This window comes from Equus asinus, chromosome 2 (genome assembly GCF_041296235.1).
Source record: "Equus asinus isolate D_3611 breed Donkey chromosome 2, EquAss-T2T_v2, whole genome shotgun sequence".
Taxonomy (NCBI): Eukaryota; Metazoa; Chordata; class Mammalia; order Perissodactyla; family Equidae; genus Equus; species Equus asinus.
Genome location: NC_091791.1, coordinates 29,007,703 through 29,024,559, shown reverse-complemented (window position 1 = coordinate 29,024,559; position 16,857 = coordinate 29,007,703). Strand labels below are relative to the sequence as shown.

At 54.7% G+C, this 16,857-nt stretch overlaps 1 protein-coding gene across 4 annotated transcripts; it reads left to right on the top strand.

The window, feature by feature from the left end:
• The first annotated feature begins 1,673 nt into the window (after nucleotides 1–1,673).
• KAZALD1 (Kazal type serine peptidase inhibitor domain 1) lies at nucleotides 1,674–6,489 on the top strand. Of its 4 annotated transcripts, none has more exons than XM_014837634.3 (6): nucleotides 1,674–1,994; nucleotides 2,886–3,011; nucleotides 3,399–3,955; nucleotides 5,087–5,247; nucleotides 5,326–5,473; nucleotides 5,647–6,489. In XM_014837634.3, the coding sequence occupies exons 3-6, from the start codon at nucleotides 3,451–3,453 to the stop codon at nucleotides 5,739–5,741; spliced, it is 909 nt and encodes a 302-aa protein (XP_014693120.2). In that variant the 5' UTR covers nucleotides 1,674–1,994; nucleotides 2,886–3,011; nucleotides 3,399–3,450; the 3' UTR covers nucleotides 5,742–6,489. The 4 variants fall into 4 exon arrangements, with proteins under 4 accessions (XP_014693120.2, XP_014693119.2, XP_014693118.2 ...); XM_014837633.3 differs by having other exon boundaries at nucleotides 1,934–2,387; XM_014837632.3 differs by having other exon boundaries at nucleotides 1,936–2,071.
• The last annotated feature ends 10,368 nt before the right edge of the window (nucleotides 6,490–16,857 follow it).

Genomic DNA, 16,857 nt, shown 5'->3' with positions numbered 1-16,857 from the left:
ACGATAACCTGTGAATTCCAGGCTGTGATTCACAGTGGAAAGCAAACTACATTCTGTACCTCATTCCTCCTTCAATACAAACATCTACAGAAAAGGGTGGGGAGGGAAAGGGGACAGGACTATCTGTTCCTCAACAAATTTTAACTTCCCCCTCCCCATGGGAGTCTAGCCTCCCTCATGTAGATGCAAAGGATGCTGCCACCTCACCTGGCTTCTCCCTTGCAGTGCTTGCACCATCTAAATTAGAGAATCCTTTTCCTGTGGCGCAACAGTTTTGCATGACCCGGCCAAACGGAGTCGACATTTTTCAAAGCATGTGCAAACATTTTTTGCTGTTTCTTTACAGTTTATGATGTGAATAGATGGTATAGAAGGTGTGTTGCAGCCTCAGTGGATAAAGTGTCAGATGATCTGGAAACGTATCTAGTCTTTCAATTGTGTCTTATGCAAAAAATTTCCATTCTAAAAGTATTTTTACAATATGTGGCATCTTCCTGCAACAAAACTCTACTTAATAAAAACAGATCTTTAGAGTCAACATCTTTGGCGCCTACTGTATGCGTCGTCATGTTCTCGTCACCAGCCACAAACCCACCAGAGGGCGCTCCTTCCCTGTCTATCCAGCCTTCCTTATCAGCGACTCAGAAAATCCAGGTTAAACGACTTTCACACTCAGGAAAAGTCTCTCACATCTAATCTACAAATATTTACTAAGAATTTACTGTGCTGCCAGGCGGGGGGCTACTTTCACAAGATGCAGCGGTGAGTTAGGCACAATTTCTAATACCAGATGCTATTGTTGTTAGTGCTATGGAGTGGATTCTGACTCCTAGCAACCCTGTGCACAGCAAAGCAGAACCGTTTCCCGTCTTTTTGCACCTTCCTCTCATCTTCTAGTGCTATATCAGACAATGTTCCGCTGCTATCCACAGAGTTTTCATGGCCACTTTTTCCGGAAGTGGGTGGCCAGGTCTTTCTTCTGTCTTAGTCTGGAAGCTCCGCTGAAACCTGTCCACCATGGGTGACCCAGCTGGTATTTGAAATACTGGTGGCATAGCTTCCAGCATCACAGCAACACGCAGCCCCCACAGTATGACAACCAACAGACAGGTGGAGTGGTTCCCTGATTTGGAAACAAACACGGGCCCTGCGATTTGAGCACCAAATCTTAACCACTTAAACCACCAGGGCTTGGCCCCACCAGAGGCATAGCAAAGACTGCAAGTAAACAACTAGCTACAATAAATACACTGAGTGTGAAAGTAAGTGAAGAGCTTCTAGGTCTGTGGAGTTTGTAATTTAAATTGTAGCTCCAAGTCTTAGAAGCCGCTAACAATTAATTAAGAGATTAGAGACTGCTTCCGCTCTGTATCCGGGGCATCGCTCTCCGCCCTCTGCTCTCCTCCACTTATTTTGTAAATCAGAGCCAGAGCCCCCTCCTTGGGTGGCTCCATTCGTCAGCTCCGCAATTTCAAGGCCCGTCTCCCTTGCCTTTTTTCAGGGCTTCCTACAGTTCTCTTACATTTCACTTCTGCCCCAAGCGTACACTTGAGTTGCCCCCAGGGCCAAGGACAACCGACACCTCCAGCCACAGCTGGCTCCGCCCATTCTTTTCCCGGTTTAAAACCCGCGGGCTTTTCCTGTTCTGAACTCCTAAGACTTCCTGTTCTGATTCTCGCGACAGTTTGCGAGACGGCGCGTGAAGGTCGCTTTCCGTTCCTCTTCTGAGCTGGAGACTAGGGTGATAGTGTACCTGCCTTCGTCCACCTCAGCAGAGCCCCTGTGGCCAAGAGTGGCATGTCCGCGGCTAGGAAACTCCTAAGTGAAAGGGCTTGGCAGGGTTCAAGCCGGGAGGGAGAATTCTGGACTGCATCCTGGAGCTAGACTGCGGGCCTCCAGTGCGCATGCGGAGCCGATCCCCCTGGGCGGTTCTGAGGCCGCGGTCCCGCCCTGAACTTCAACGCCGGCCTGCGGGCCAGGTCCTTCTGGGCCAGGTCTGACTGAGGTCCCCCCCCTCCCCGGCTGCGAAGCTATTTCCGTCCCCTACAAACTGGACTGCAGCGCGGCTTCTGTAAGCCGCTAGGGGCAGGCCGGGGCGGGGCCTGGCCGACCCCGGGCATGGCGGGCGGGCCTCCAAGAATACTCTCCCCGCCCCCAGCCCAAAGTGCCACGGTGGCGCTGGTGGCGGCCGCGAGACCGAATGCCTCCGGCCCTGCCAACTTCGCAACCATAACATGTAATTCCGACCCGGAGCGCGAGGCCAGCTGGGGAGGCGCCCCGCTCACTTCTCCCTACGGCCGCTAGTCGGCTCGGACCTCTAATCACGCGGGTTGAAGCACCTGCCGGATGTGGGGAGGGAGGAGGAGGCCAGATGTGGGAAAGCAGATGTAAGGATAGAGTCTCCGGTCGGCGCCTTGGTGGGGAAGCTGGGTGGACAGTCGCCGCCGGGAAGCCGATCCTGGGCTGCGGGGAGACGACGTTGATGGGCCCTGCCCTCCAGGAGCTCCCGACTTGGCACCAGAGTTCTTACCGACTCCCCATTATGCAGCTGCTCTAGCAGACCCCAGGGACTGTAAAGTCAGATGCGACAGGGCCTAGGCGTTCAACCAACTCTTCGAGCGTCCCAGCCACCCCCCTATCCCCTACTCCCAACTCCCCACCCCACCCCGTTTCTGGTCCTCTCCCAGCTTCGGTGTCCGGTTACGTCTCCTCTGTTCTCACTGTGACTTTGGCCCAGGCCAGGGGAAGTGGCCCAGGAGGGTCCCGTGCGACTGCATAAAATTGGCAGCTTCAGAACTAGGGGAGGGGGTAGTGTGCGACGTCGAGGGGCGGGGAGAGGGGGCGGAGGAGCCGCTTTCTGAGTCCAAGTCCGTGGGCTCTCGCAGAGATCCTCAAACCGGAGCAGAGGTGGCCAGCGGGCTCAGCCATTGTTCGTCTCTGCTGTCTTTCCATTGCCTGCTCTTTTGGACTGGAGTCACGGCTGCTCTGAAGGGCTTAGTCCCGGACACTAGGTGAGCGCCCTGGATCCCAGAGCATCACCCCCTCCCCTTCCCATCCTTATTAACAACTCCTTACTTCTCCTGGGGCCATCCATTCCCATCCACCTCTAGCGCAGCAAGCTTCAGAGTTGGATGGTGGTGCTGGTGGGGTGTGTGTGTGTGTGTGTGTGTGCCTGAGCTTTATCGCCCCTTTTTCTCACCTCTCCCCAACCCTTCAAGAACAGCCCAATCAACACCACCCAGCATAACTGGATGACCCCTAGAGGGTCACTATGCCTCTGTTTTGAAGGTCTACTTGACTCCAAGGTAGCGGGGGAAGGGGCAGTGCTATGGCCAAACTTGGGTACCAGGAACAGTGAGGCTGCTTCTGACCTCCCGACTGGCTTCCCTCCATGGCAGGGTGCCACGAACGCGCTGATGCCCCGACTGCTCGCAGGGCTTCCAGCTAACCATGCCACAGCCGCCCGCAGCTACCTTGGCGCTGCCCCTGCTACTGCTACTGCTGGTGGTGCGGACGCCGCCCCCGACTGGCGCGCGGCCGTCCCCAGGCCCCGATTACCTGCGGCGTGGCTGGCTGCGGCTGCTGGCGGAGGGCGAGGGCTGCGCTCCCTGCCGGCCAGAGGAGTGCGCCGCGCCAAGGGGCTGCCTGGCCGGCCGGGTGCGCGACGCGTGCGGTTGCTGCTGGGAATGCGCCAACCTCGAGGGCCAGCTCTGCGACCTGGACCCCAGCGCCCACTTCTACGGGCGCTGCGGTGAGCAGCTTGAGTGCCAGTTGGACACAGGTGGCGACCTGAGCCGCGGAGAGGTGCCGGAGCCGTTGTGTGCCTGCCGCTCACAGCGCCCGCTCTGCGGTTCCGACGGCCGCACCTACGCACAGATCTGCCGCCTGCAGGAAGCCGCCCGAGCTCGGCCCGACGCCAACCTCACTGTTGCGCACCTGGGGCCCTGCGAATCTGGTACGCTCGGCCTGGGGCCCCTACTTCCTGCACTTGGGGTTCCTCGAGGCACTGCTCCCTGACCCCCGACGGCGTTGGTCTCTGGCCAGTGGATCAAAAAAGAGGCCAGGGAGGCCTCGAGCCCACTATAAGCCTGCTCTCCCTACTGGACCGCAGAAACCTCCCCCTGAAGGTGCGGTCCCAAGCTCTGTCGGCAAGCTACGTGCGCTCAGGAGTGTGAAAGCTCCAGACCCCGCTGGCAGGGACCAACCCTCTGAGCAAGCAGGCACATAGTCAATGATTGGCCTCAAAAGTGAGAGTGAAGAGACTCCCAGACTTTACGCAGACCGCTGGAGCCAGGCAGCGAGACTTGGGTTCCTGAGAGATGCAATCAGGTTTCATTTGGGCGGATTCGGATTCTTAGAGCCAGCTATTAACCCAGTCTCCCCGCCTCTCCTCCTCCCGACTCCTGCGCTTAGAGATTAGTGAAGGAGGGGGCTCTTCTGCCTGACCCTGCCCCATCCCAGGGGGCTGCGGGCCATTTGAACCTCAAGTTTTCTTTGGCAGCTTTAGTTACTTTCATTTCCTGAGCCCCTTAGAGGGGTCTGGCTTGGAAAACAAACACCCCGCTGGGGTCCCAACACTTCCCCCACAACCCTAGGCTTTCTGCCTGCTACCCGGGTTGGTTTCAGGTTCCCTGCCTTTGCCAAGTGGATCCCCCTCCCCCAGGGTAGGGTGGGGAAGGGCTGCTCTTCCTGCCTGTGGGAACTGGACCTGGTTAGAAAAGGAGGATGGGGGTGGGGGGAGGAGGTGTTGATTACAAGCACAGCAGGGTAGGGACCTAGAGGGTGGAATGAGGACAGGGGAACAATCAGGGACAGAGTGTGGCTGCCAAGCTGAGGTTCGGGTCTGTGTGCTTGTTTGTGCACCCTGTCTGCATGTACATCTCCATCTCTGCGTTTGTACCCTTGTGTGTACCTGCACCTACATTTGTATGTACCTGTGTGTATGTGCCATGTGGTGTTTAGGGGTGTGTGTTTACCTGGGCATGTGTTGTGTCCCCCACAAATGCATCCACAGTGGTTTGCATATGAGATCCTTGGTGGGCAGCATGTGCTACCCTGTTCTCAGGCCTCCCACCTTCACCCCCAGAGCCCCAGATCGTGTTGCACCCATATGACATTTGGAATGTGACCGGGCAGGATGTGATCTTTGGCTGTGAGGTGTTTGCCTATCCCATGGCCTCCATCGAATGGAGGAAGGATGGCCTGGACATTCAGCTGCCAGGGGATGACCCTCACATCTCTGTGCAGGTAGGAGCAGGGAGCAGATCCTTCCGGGGCAGCCCAGAGCCCCTTGAAGGGCCCTCCTGAGTCCTCCTCTGGCTCCAGTTTAGGGGTGGACCCCAGAGGTTTGAGGTGACGGGCTGGCTGCAGATCCAGTCTGTGCGTCCCAGCGATGAGGGCACCTACCGCTGCCTGGCCCGCAATGCTCTGGGCCAGGTTGAGGCCCCGGCTAGCTTGACAGTTCTCACACCGGGTAAGGGGGAGCCCTGGGCCCTGGGGGCTGGGGGATGGTGGTGGATTCAGGCCCTTGAATATGTGTCCATGTGTGTAAGTGGGTGCACACACAATTGTGGCTTTCCCACAGACTGGAATACACTGATAGTCTCTCTTTCCTATTCTTCCTCCTTTGCCCACATGTGTTTGCAGACCAGCTGAACTCCACAGGCATCCCCCAGCTGCCATCCCTGCACCTGGTTCCTGAGGAGGAGGCTGAGAGTGAAGACAGCGAGGATTACTACTAGGCCTGGAGCCCTGGCCCACGGGGGTGGGTGAGTAGGGATAGTGTTCATCCCTGCTCTTCAGAACATCTGTAAAGGGGGAGCAGAGCCCCTTCATAGATTGCTTTAATGCCCTTAGTAGGGGAGATATGGCAGTAGTGGTGGGGAGACATGGCGGGGGCAGGGAGACAAACTTGGAAGAGGGTAAGGAGAGAGGCACAGACTAGGGGAGGTGGGATGCAAAGGAGCCCATGCAGGAGATGTCCTGACCAGGACAGTCTCCATTGTGGACCAACCAGGCGGAAGGCAACAGCTGCCCACTGGTCCCTAGGCTGGGTGGGGGGTGGTGCAGACACCAGGATCCTGCCACTTTTTTTGGCAGCCCTCCCTCCAGCCCTGCTCAGCCAGTCTTCCTAACTACCCTTCCCCCACAGCTCCTGCTGTTACTCTCCTAATCCCCAATCTTTGCTTAGTTTCAGTTTACCCTTCCTCAAAACTCACCTTCTAGAAATCTTCCCTCTCTCCTAAGCCACAGGTGCACTTACTAGATGTAGTCCTCTTTGCTGTTCACCATCTGCTGTCCAGGAGAGCACAGTGGATCATGATTTAGTTCAGTGCAGTAAGATGGGCGTTTGGTCATGTCTAATTTCTCCTGTCATTCTGGAAACTCCACAAGACTAGCACTGTATTTTATACCACTCTGTGTTGGATGATGCCTAGCACAGGACTAGGCACAGTAGGCATGCAATAAAGATTTATGAACAAACCAAGACACACAGATGCACAGATGGTTCATGCAGATGTGCACATGAAGACTGAATTTCTCTGGGAGACCTCCTATGGTAGTAGGACTTGGGCTTCCAGAAACTGTAGGTCCTGCTCTCTAAGCACCTGCCTGCCAGATGTACAGAGAGGAAGCTGGAGCTGGGGCCTATCCTGCCCTCTAGGAAGGAAGGCTGGAGCCGTCTTGTTGGAGGGAGAGTATCCGAGTCTGCACTCCTTTGGGGCTGGTCTTGAGAAGGATTGCCTGCCCCTCTGTTCTTCTCGCTCTCGTCCCCTCCCCAGGCAGAGTGAGGAACTAGGTCTGTGTGGGTAAGACCCACTATGAGAGTGGAGAAGTTTGGCACGTGGATGGGCCACACTCTAGCATTCTCCTAGGAATCCACCCATTTCCCGGCAGAACCCAGACAAAGTCATGGTAAGCTGGTTTCCTCATCTGCCCCACTGTGACATGTTCTCTCTGTCTGGGGGGTCCCTCACGAAGCCGCACTCTTTCGCTCCCCAAATCTCTCCACACTCTCCTTACCTAGCCCAGGGACACTCGTGAGGAGCAGTGTTTACTGACTGATTGAAGGAGAAAATGAAAGTTTAAATTTGCGACGCCAAGACCCTGTGTGTGGATGGCAACGGCCTCCTACGCGCCTGGGCTCCGCCCGGCGCCACCACGGGAGAGATGGCATTTGGCTCGGTGTCTGAGCTTGTCCTCTGGGGCCCAACGCCGGGAGCCCGGCTTCCTGGGAGGGGCGTGGCCCGGAACCCCAACCTCAGGGCTTGGCCGCCCCACCTGCGGCACGCAGGGCTCCTGTAGAGGCTAAGCCGGAGGGCGCTTCTCTGTGCCCAGTCCTGACTGGAGCCCAGAGGCTCCGGGAGCCGCGCTCGACAGTTTGAGCGGGTTGTATCCTTGGGGCACATTCCAAGGAGACCGCGGAAGCAAGAGTAGGGATGTGAGCGGTCGGGTCTATATGAGCGCCGCCTGTGGCAGGCATAGGCGCGTAGTGCTGTTCGGCGTCCGGACCAGAAGGAGGTCTGCTTTACGCTGAAAGAGAGGACGTGAGTCTGGATCCTGCGGCAGCCTGGGAATCTGTCCCTGGCTTCTTCTTGCCAGGGACTCCTGCCCAGCTGGGCTTGAAGGCGCCCCCTGGCGAGGCCGTCGATCCTACTGAGCCCACCTGCAGAGCAGAAGTTCGATCCAACCCCGGAGGGTCACACCCCGGGAACTCGTACTCCCCGGTCGCTTTTGCAGACTTTGTAGGATGTTCGGGTGCAGCCTCCTTACCACCTCAGTTTCCCCTTCTGCGGCCGTGCTGGTTCAGGCCCCACAACCTGGAATAGGAGGACCTGCTGCGCCCTCCGCACTCTCCACTACCACCCCCCGCCCACCCCCTCCCGCCTCTGCTCCAGCGGACGGGCTTTAATAACGTCTCTGGAAAGTGACACGCGATTTATTATTAAAGTAATGCGAGGACGGGAAAGGTTTAATAAACGCGCTGAGATGCCGAGGATTATTCACCGCAAATAAATGAGAGGCGGGCGGCGTTTTAATAAATAATTTCCCGCCGCTCCCGGGGGAGGAGAGGGGAGGAGGAGGGGGAAGCTGAGCCGCTGCCAGAACTCTCGGCTTCGCCTCCCTACGGGTTTCCAAGCCTTCCTGGGCTTTTTCCTCCTAGGTTGCTCACACCTGACATGTGAGGTTCCAGGGGAGCTGACTTGGAGTGACTCAAGCCTGGAGGCGGGAGAGGCTCTGTTTCACCCTACTTCCCCCACCTCCGGGATTTTAAGTGGTTTGCTTAAGATGAGGGAATGTGCTTCCTTCCCGCTCCGAACCAAGCCAAGGGTACCAGGTCTCAGGGCCTAGCCATTCTCCTCCCAGCTTTTGGCTGACTTGAGCTGGGTGTCCAGGGCAGGGTGTGGGGAGTATGTCAGAGGGGGCTGTACAGGTGTGTGGGTACCACGTGTGAGCAGATGACCCCGACTCCCCCCCCCCACCCCACCCCCGCCCCGGCCCGGGGCGTCGTGGGGAATGGGGCCACTGAGTCTGGCTGCTCCTTACTATGAAAGTTCCTAGGAAGAGGACTTGAACCGCGTTGGTCTGAACCGAGGGAGTCCGGGGTGAAGCCAACCCCTGGCTCGCTGGTGGACAGGGGGTGGGGGTGGGGGTGGGGGTGGGGGTGGATTTGAGGGCTGAGCATTCCTGGAGCCCCAACGGGGTGTCTGCCCCTCCAAAAGAAGCGTGGAGGCCCGATAGGATGAACCCGACTTCGAAGAGGGCCGAGACTGCAGACTTTGGCGACCAGGGACATTCCCACCGCGCTGGTAGGTAGGGAAGGGAGGAGGAAGCGCCTGCGGTACGCTGGCTCCGGCAAGGTTTGTGCCTTGGCCCAAAGAGGCGACATCCTTGGCAACGCTTGGGAATACGGGAAGTGGCGAAAGAGTGCCATCTGGTGGATATTTCTGGTTGTGGCAGCCAGACTTCGGCCAGGGACCTTGAGACTGTTAAATTGACTGGAAAAATCTGAGTAAAAAGGTGCTTCCATTTTGTATTCATTTTCTGTATGTGAAGATGCATATGTATGCGTAGTAAATACATGATTTCCGTGTGTGATAGCTATATGTAATATCTGTAATATGTTAATAGTAGTTGTACGTGTGTATGTGTCTACATGCACTATAAATGAGGCGTATGTATGCATGTACATCACAATATATGTCATGTATGTGGATTATCTAAATGCATATATATGTATGTGGATAACTGTAGGTGCATATATGTATGTGAGTACATAAGCATTGGATATATGGATGTATTATTACGTGTGTATATAGCTGTATGTACACATTTATTTCCCAGTACGTGTTCCATAATGTGCCATTCTTTCAACAAACATTTCTTTTCTTTTTTTGAAGAAGATCAGCCCTGAGCTAACTACTGCCAATCCTCCTCCTTTTGCTGAGGAAGACTGGCCCTGAGCTAAGATCCATGCCCATCTTCCTCTACTTTACATGTGGGATGCCTACCACAGCATGGCATGCCAAGTGGTGCCATGTCTGCACCCAGGATCCGAACCAGCGAACCCCGGGCCGCCGAGAAGCGGAACGTGCGAACTTAACTGCTGCACCACCGGGCCAGCCCCATCAACAAACATTTCTTATGTGCCAACACTGTTGTAGGGGCTGGAGATACATCACAGGAAACCACATTGTCCATGCCCTCATGGAGCTTACATTCTATTCTAAGGTGTGCATGTGAATTAATTATATGTGTGTATGTTTACAGGATTATGTGTGCATGTATGTATAACTCTATGTGTGTATATGTAAGAGGTGGATGGGCTTAAACACTCTGGTGGGCTTGGAGATTCCTGGTTTTTTGCTCAAAAGCTCAGGTCCTGTCACCTAGGACTCTATTCTAAGTATGCGCGCAGCTCAGGGCAGAGGGAAAAAGACTGGAGACATAGGACGATAACTTCCTAGGATGTTTTTTGATTATTTCCCTAGATCTCTGAATGACTAGATTCTTTCCAAATGGGGAACAGCTGTGTAAGTCCACTTAGAGTAATGAAATGTTAATGAAGATCGAGTCTCACCTCTCTGCTCAGTACAGAGCACCTCAGGAGGAAGGATGATGGCTGGGGATGGGTGGGAATGGCGTCTGGGAGGCTGGGGCTAGGAATAGGTTCTCAGAGGGCAGTGGTGGGGGCATTTCAAGACTGAAAGGGATCAGGTCTGGGAAGTAGTGATGGGAGCTCTGGGAGAGAGTTGCAGATAATGGGGATGGTTTGAGAACTCTTGGGGGAGGGATGGGCTGGTGGACAGAAATGAGACCTAAAGGAAGCACTGAGGTCAGGATCAGGGATGGAGGTGGTGGTGGTGGTGCAGAGATAGAGGCTCTTGTGGCAGGGACACAGCAGTCTTGAAGTGGAACCAGAGGCCAGCTCAGATGGAGTCACCCCACCCTTTTCCCCACCTCTCCCTTCTCCATGCTGGGGCCCCTAAAGCTCTTTAGTCATCTCTCTGCTCAAGCTGCATCCCAGATGTGCTGGGGGCAGAGAAGAGTGCCAGCTTCAGGGCTTGGCCTGGCTTAGGTGACTCACTGGTGGGCGAGGTGAGGCAGGGCTCAGAACACCACTGTTCCATGAAACCTCGTCCCAGCCTCCTGGGTCATTGCTGGCCTAGCTGCCATTACTAGCTTCTAGTTTGGGCTTAACCCAAAGGGATTCAAACAAGGGTGGGGCCTAGACTTGGAAAAGGTCAGAGAACATCCCCCCACCACACACACACACACACACACACACACACACACACATTCCTGGGACTGAACTGGGAAAGATGCTTCTGAATCATTTCTTCCTTCCTTCCCTACTTATGCTAGATGTTTTCCAGATGGAGGCAAGGCCAGAAGTCTTCAGGTGCCAGCCTCATTCTAGGTCTGTAAGACCTTGTGCTGTCCCCTTCCTTCTCAACCTCTCATGCTGGACTACTTCACCCTAAAATCAGAGTTTCTGTCCCTTCATTGCCTCTCCTCCCTTCTTTCAGTCCTTGTTTTGTTCCTAGCATTGAGATCTTAGACCCCTGGGCTGTGTCACCACTGGTCAGGTGTTCAGGGGAGAGGCTGAAGACACAGGCTGGCTCCTGGCTTGGACTTACTTTTGGCATTTTCTCTGCCGTCTGGGTGACTGAAGGCTCTCTGAACAGGATGAACAGTTATTAAAGTCAGTTTTGGTGACAAATGTTACCCCACAATCAAGTCTTACCATGTCCCCTCGGTGGTCAGCACCTCGGGAGGCAGGACGGACTTGAGGGTATGGAAATGGGATCTGGAGTCCCCTGGGAGAAAGGGCAGGGTCTCTGTGAGAAGTGCTGTGGTCTTCCAGGATGAAAATTGAGGGCTCTAGGGACAATTACTTCCTGCCTGCCACCTGTCCCCGACCCCAGATCCCTGAAGCAGGGCTGGAGAAGTCCCCACAGGTCTCCTGGACTTGGCTGGCCCTTGCAGGGACCCAGGTTCGAACTCTGGCTTCCTAACTCCCCTCACCCATCTCCTGCTGTGTGAACCAGCGTCAGAATGGTTAAATTGTGGGGGCAGTAGTGGGGATCTTTGGGGGCAGCGGTCTCTGAAGGGCAATGATGGGTCTTTGGGAGAAGAACTGGTGCTCTGAGGTGAGGGGACATGTGGTTTTGCAGTGTAGGTTTGAATGTCTATTCTACTGCTTTTTAAGTGCATACATGGGGCAAGTTTCTTAGCTTCCCTTCTTCTGCGTCCTCCTCTGCAAAACAGTGATAAAATTTACTCTGTGGGGGTTGTGATAAGATTAGAGATCTTATAAGTAATGTTTCTGGAACTCAATAGGTGTTCAAGAAATGGTCAGTTTTACTATTACTATTTCTGGGCAGGTGAGCTGCGTGGAGGTTGGGGCAAGGTGCCTAGGAGCGTCCTGCTGAAGTGTGTGTATTGGAGGATGGCATGATCACAGTCTTGGTGCCCGCGTGGAGGAGGCCTTAGGAGTTGGGACTGAGGCGGAGGGGAAGGGCTAAGGCATGGAGGGGATGGGTAGGGACTGGGCTTCCAGAAAGCTTGGCAGTCTTCACCCTCACCCCAGCCCTCCTCAGGGAGCTCCTGTCAGAACTCAGGGCTCTAGCCATGGCTTGCAGGGAGGGGCATCCCCCAAACTCACCTCCATCCATCTCTTTTATCTGGGCTGCTGAAGGGCTGGAGCTCCAATGGGGCCTCTGATGGGGAACAGATACAGACCAGGCGGAAGCAGCCGGAACTCTGCTGAGCTGGAGTTGAGGACCGGGCCAGGGGGTCAGTGAAGACAGATAAAGCTCAGAGCAGCTGGAGACTCAGGAGACCCACGGGGAGGGGCAGCAGGGGCTGAGGGAGGGCTATGTCCTGGGAGGCGGCAAGTGCCGGAAGCTTCTGATGGGGACCAGTGTCCATCAAGGACTTCAAATGGCCAGACATGACCTTTAATGACTCTTTGGAAGGAGGGAAGGAGCAGGGCCCCCTCCCCCAGATGTGGCTGCAGGAAGCCGGGGAGACTGCCAGGGATGAGGGTCGGTCCCAGGGAGAAGTTGAGCCTGAGAACAGGGGACCTCAAGACCCAGGCCGGAGGCAGGGCTTTTGGGGGCTGCCTTACCTTTAAGGAGGAGATGGGAAAAAGGTTGGTAAGCAATTCTGCGATTTTAGTTTCTGTTTTAATTAACTTTGAAGGGCTTGGGGCCTCCCTGAACACCAGGGAGAGGAGCAGAGCAGACGTTTATTTTCCTCTTTTCCCTTTTAAAGACAATTTTATTAAATCACTTTGTTTTCATTCTGGCTTGAACATGGGGCATTTAAATAGAAAAGTAATTATTTCACCTCGTTTGCTTACAGAGAGAGGAGAGCTGGGAAAGGGAGGGACGCTGGTGAGAAGAGCCTGGCAGCCTTGGGCTGGCATGCACACACGCACGTGCCCGTACAGACACGCACGCACAATCACACTCACCGCACACCAGCATCAATGTCCACACATACCCCTCCCACTGGCACACATTGTATATGCACAGAAAGACACACCTTGTCCACACCCTCCCACGTGTGGACACCCCAATACTTGCAAGCACACGTCCACATTCTCCTGGAGATACACTCCTTCACCACAGCCATGCCCACAGACAAAAACTCTCTCTGGTGCACAAACACTCACAACACACGGTGCTCGCGGTACAGGCACCCTCGCAGGCACCCTCAGATGCTCCTTCCAAGCATTGTGGGTGTGCATGCATGTACACGCAGAGGCACACGACATATTAGGTCCTTTCGAGCCTATTGAGTTACATCATCACAAGTACACACAGGTTCAGACACACAACTCTCATTGACAAGCACACCCTGACAAGGATGCCTGGAGACAGACTTGGGTGAGGGGGGACACTGTCATGGAGAAGGGGGAGGAGTAGTAGAACTCTCCTTCCCGTTGGGGTTCCTGGGCCCCCAAATCTACCTACCCCCTAGGCTATTCCACGAGCCCTTTCTCTGTACCTGTAACGTCCTTGGAATGATTGCTTGTGACCTTGATTCTGCAGTCTCTGGGACAGAGTGGCTCCCTGCCTCTCTCCCGTCCCCCACCCCAGATCGCTGGAGCAGAGGGTGAGAAGGCCAACAGGTCTCCTGGGCTCAGCTGCCCTGGCCGGACCCAGGTTCTAACTCAGCTTCCCCAACTCCCTCTGCCCCTCCCCCGCTGTGCAGACTGGAGTCAGAGGGGTTAAAACTTGGGTAGCATGCCCCCCTCCACTCCCACCCCCAGCTGGTACATGGAGGGCCGGTTTGCGGGAGCTGTACCTGTACTTTGTCTTCATCTGTCACCCCTTCTGACAGTCAGATACATCTTGTGGTGGGGGGGGTGTGTGGGGGTTGGGGGAGCAATAATTAACCTCTCTCGCTTCATCCCCCAAATGTGGCTGCCTCACCACCACAGTGGCAATAGGGTCTGCGGAAGAGAAGAAAGAGGGAGGGAGGGAGGGGTGGAGATGGAGAGGACCGAAGGGAGAAAGCAGGAAAGGATGGAGAGAGAAGGGAGCAGAGAGGAAAGGCCCTGACATTTTTATTGCCCTGCCAACCTCTTTTCCACACCCTGCCTTCCACTCTCTCTTCCTAGGGAATGGCCGGGAGATGGGAGAGGTGATTAGAGGGATGGGAGAAAGCCTAGTGCTCTCACAAACGCACCACTTCCCCTCATATCCCAGGGTTTCAGGCCCCTCTTGAAGGCCTGGGGGTGGATTTGGGGGAAGCGTGGTGTGGGGAGGGAGGTTCCTTCCTATACCAGCTTCGCACAGGGACATGTAGGACTGAGCGTGTTGGGCGGTGGGAGGAGGGAAAACATGCTAGTGTTTCATGTTTATGGCAAATGACTAGAGCTTGTGTTAGGGATTAATTTTTTCCTAATCAATGAAGAGGGAGGGGTCTTGGGTTATTCTGGAGAAGGCAAGTGACTCCACTGCTGAGGAACTGTGCATCAAAGGGACTCCAGATCTGGGGTGGGAGACAGGCTACCCTTCTAAAAAGTAAATGATACCCCTTCAGGGTGGCTGGAATCAGAGCTTGGATAAGAAGAAGACAAATTTATCTTGGGCTCAGTCCTTGGATGGGGCAGGTGGGGCTCAGGGTCAGGCAAGAATTGTCTGCAGCCGGGGCTGGCCCTGTAGCCGAGTGGTTGGGTTCGCGCACTCCGGTTTGGCAGCCTGGAGTTTCACCGGTTTGGATCCTGGGCATGGACCTAGCACTGCTCATCGGGCCATGCTGAGGTAGTGTCCAGCGTAGCAGAACTGAGAGGACCTGCAACTAGAATATACAGCTATGTACTAGGGGGGCTTTGGGGACAAGGAAAAAAAAGATTGGCAACAGATGTTAGCTCAGGGCCAATCTTTAAAAAAAACAGAATTGTCTGCAGCTAAAGAGATGGACTTGGATATAGAGTATTCCCAGCCAGACTGCTACATGCCCGGGTGTGCCCGGAAAGGAGGAGGGAAGCAGCCACAATGGTAAGGAGAGGTGTTGCTGTCACTGCTGGGGCTGCTGGGGGTACAGAGAAACAGGGCCCCACCTGTCCCCTGGCAGCCTGAAGGCCAGGAGATTCTAGCTTTTACCATCTCTTTGAGAAGTTGTTAGTCAAGGTTGTCATCTACAGTGTTTGAGAAACAGGACCTTTTCATTTTTCTTTTCCTTTCTTTTTTTGGTGAGGAAGATTGGCCCTGAGCTAACATCTGTTGCCCATCTTCCTCTTTTTGCTTGAGGAAGATTGTTGCTGAGCTAACATCTGTGCCAATCTTCCTCTATTTTGTATGTGGGACACCGCCACAGCATGGCTTGATGAGTGGTGTGTAGGTTCACACCCGGGATCCGAATCTGCGAACCCCAGGCCGCTGAACTGGAGCATGCAAACTTAACCACTAGACCACTTGGACAGCCCCCCATACAGGACCTTTTCTCTAAGGTCTCTGATAGAGTTGTGGACACAGCATTATCCATGAGTCAGGATCCCTGGTTCTCACCCTGATTCTGCCACAAGCTAGCTGTGTGAGGGAAGAGAAGTCATTTAACCTCTCTGAACCTCAGCTTTCTCATTTATGAAGTAGCAGGGGGCAGTGGGGGCAGGGGAGACTGATGAGACAAATTCTATGGGCACTGACGATATTGATGTTCTAGAATCTTCTAAGGCCTGAGGAACCTTAACAGGCTCAGCTGTGCCCCCCACTTCGCTTACACACGCTCTGAACCCCTCCCACCCCTGAGCAACATATATGCAGCCCAAAAGGTTCTCTCTCTCTCTCTTTATCTCACACACACACACACACACAGCCTCCTTGCCCCATGCGCTGTGCGTCCCTGGACTCCCAATCATCTATAAAATTTGCTGGGTTGGGAAGGAGCCTGGGGTCAGGGCACCCCCAACAGAAAAGCTGACTCTGTGTATTTCTGTTAAAAGAAAAAGAAAAAAGCCTAGCGCAGCTAGAGAGTGGAGCGCCAAGGCAGAAAGTTAGCACCGGAAACGGCTTGCCAAATGGGAAGAAGGGGCATTGGGGAAGGGAAGAGAGCCACAGAGAGGTGAAGAGAGAGAAAGAACGAGGAGCCTCAGCTCAGCTGCAGGGGATGCATGCTGAGAGTGAGGAGTGAAGCGTGCTGACAGCCTTGTCAGGAAATCACCTTGAAGCGTCCCACACCCTGGACTGTCAGGTTCCATCTCCCCGGGGGAGGAGGCCCTGTGAGTCATGGCTGCTGTCTGTCCCCTTGATTCCACTCCCCAACCCCCAAACACACAGCCCTGCTCCAGAGGAGGGAATTAATTTCTGGCTGTTATTTTTTTCACCTAGAGAAGAGCTGGATGTTTTGGCAGCATCAGGGGAGTGGAGAGAAGCAGGAAGAAAGCAGGACCGCTTGGGCTGGGTCCACCTAGGATGGTGCCATGTCTTCCAGGGCAATGTGGTACCTCGGATTGAGCTGGTCTTCGAGACAGGGGCTGGGCTCTTGTATAAGCTCAGCCCCGCTGAAGGGGAGGCTCGGAGTTTAGAGGGACTATGTGGGGCAGCCTCACTTGTGGACTGGAGAGTCTGCCTCTCTCAGCCTTGGAGGTCAAAAGTGAGCTCCACACTCAGGTTTCTTCTCAAGCCCCGCCTCCTTCCTCCTAGCTCCTCCTTCTGAGGGAATAGGTCTCAAGTTCCAGCCCCAAAGCCTCTTTCACCCAAGCCCACAGCATCACCCATCACCTTCGTAAGATAACTCCTTAGTCTGTCTTTTAAGAATCCTTTTTGTTGTTCTTTACTTTAAAAATATAGTACATGAATATAGGCTTATAAAAGTTTCAAACGGTTTCAAACAATCCAG

Bases quoted from the DNA above. Each gene is read 5' to 3' on its own strand.
- KAZALD1 (XM_014837634.3), top strand. From the start codon at position 3,451: ATGCCACAGCCGCCCGCAGCTACCTTGGCGCTGCCCCTGCTACTGCTA. The intron at 3,956-5,086 runs GTACGCTCGGCC...CTTCACCCCCAG, and splicing joins CCTGGGGCCCTGCGAATCTG to AGCCCCAGATCGTGTTGCAC. The intron at 5,474-5,646 runs GTAAGGGGGAGC...ATGTGTTTGCAG, and splicing joins CTTGACAGTTCTCACACCGG to ACCAGCTGAACTCCACAGGC.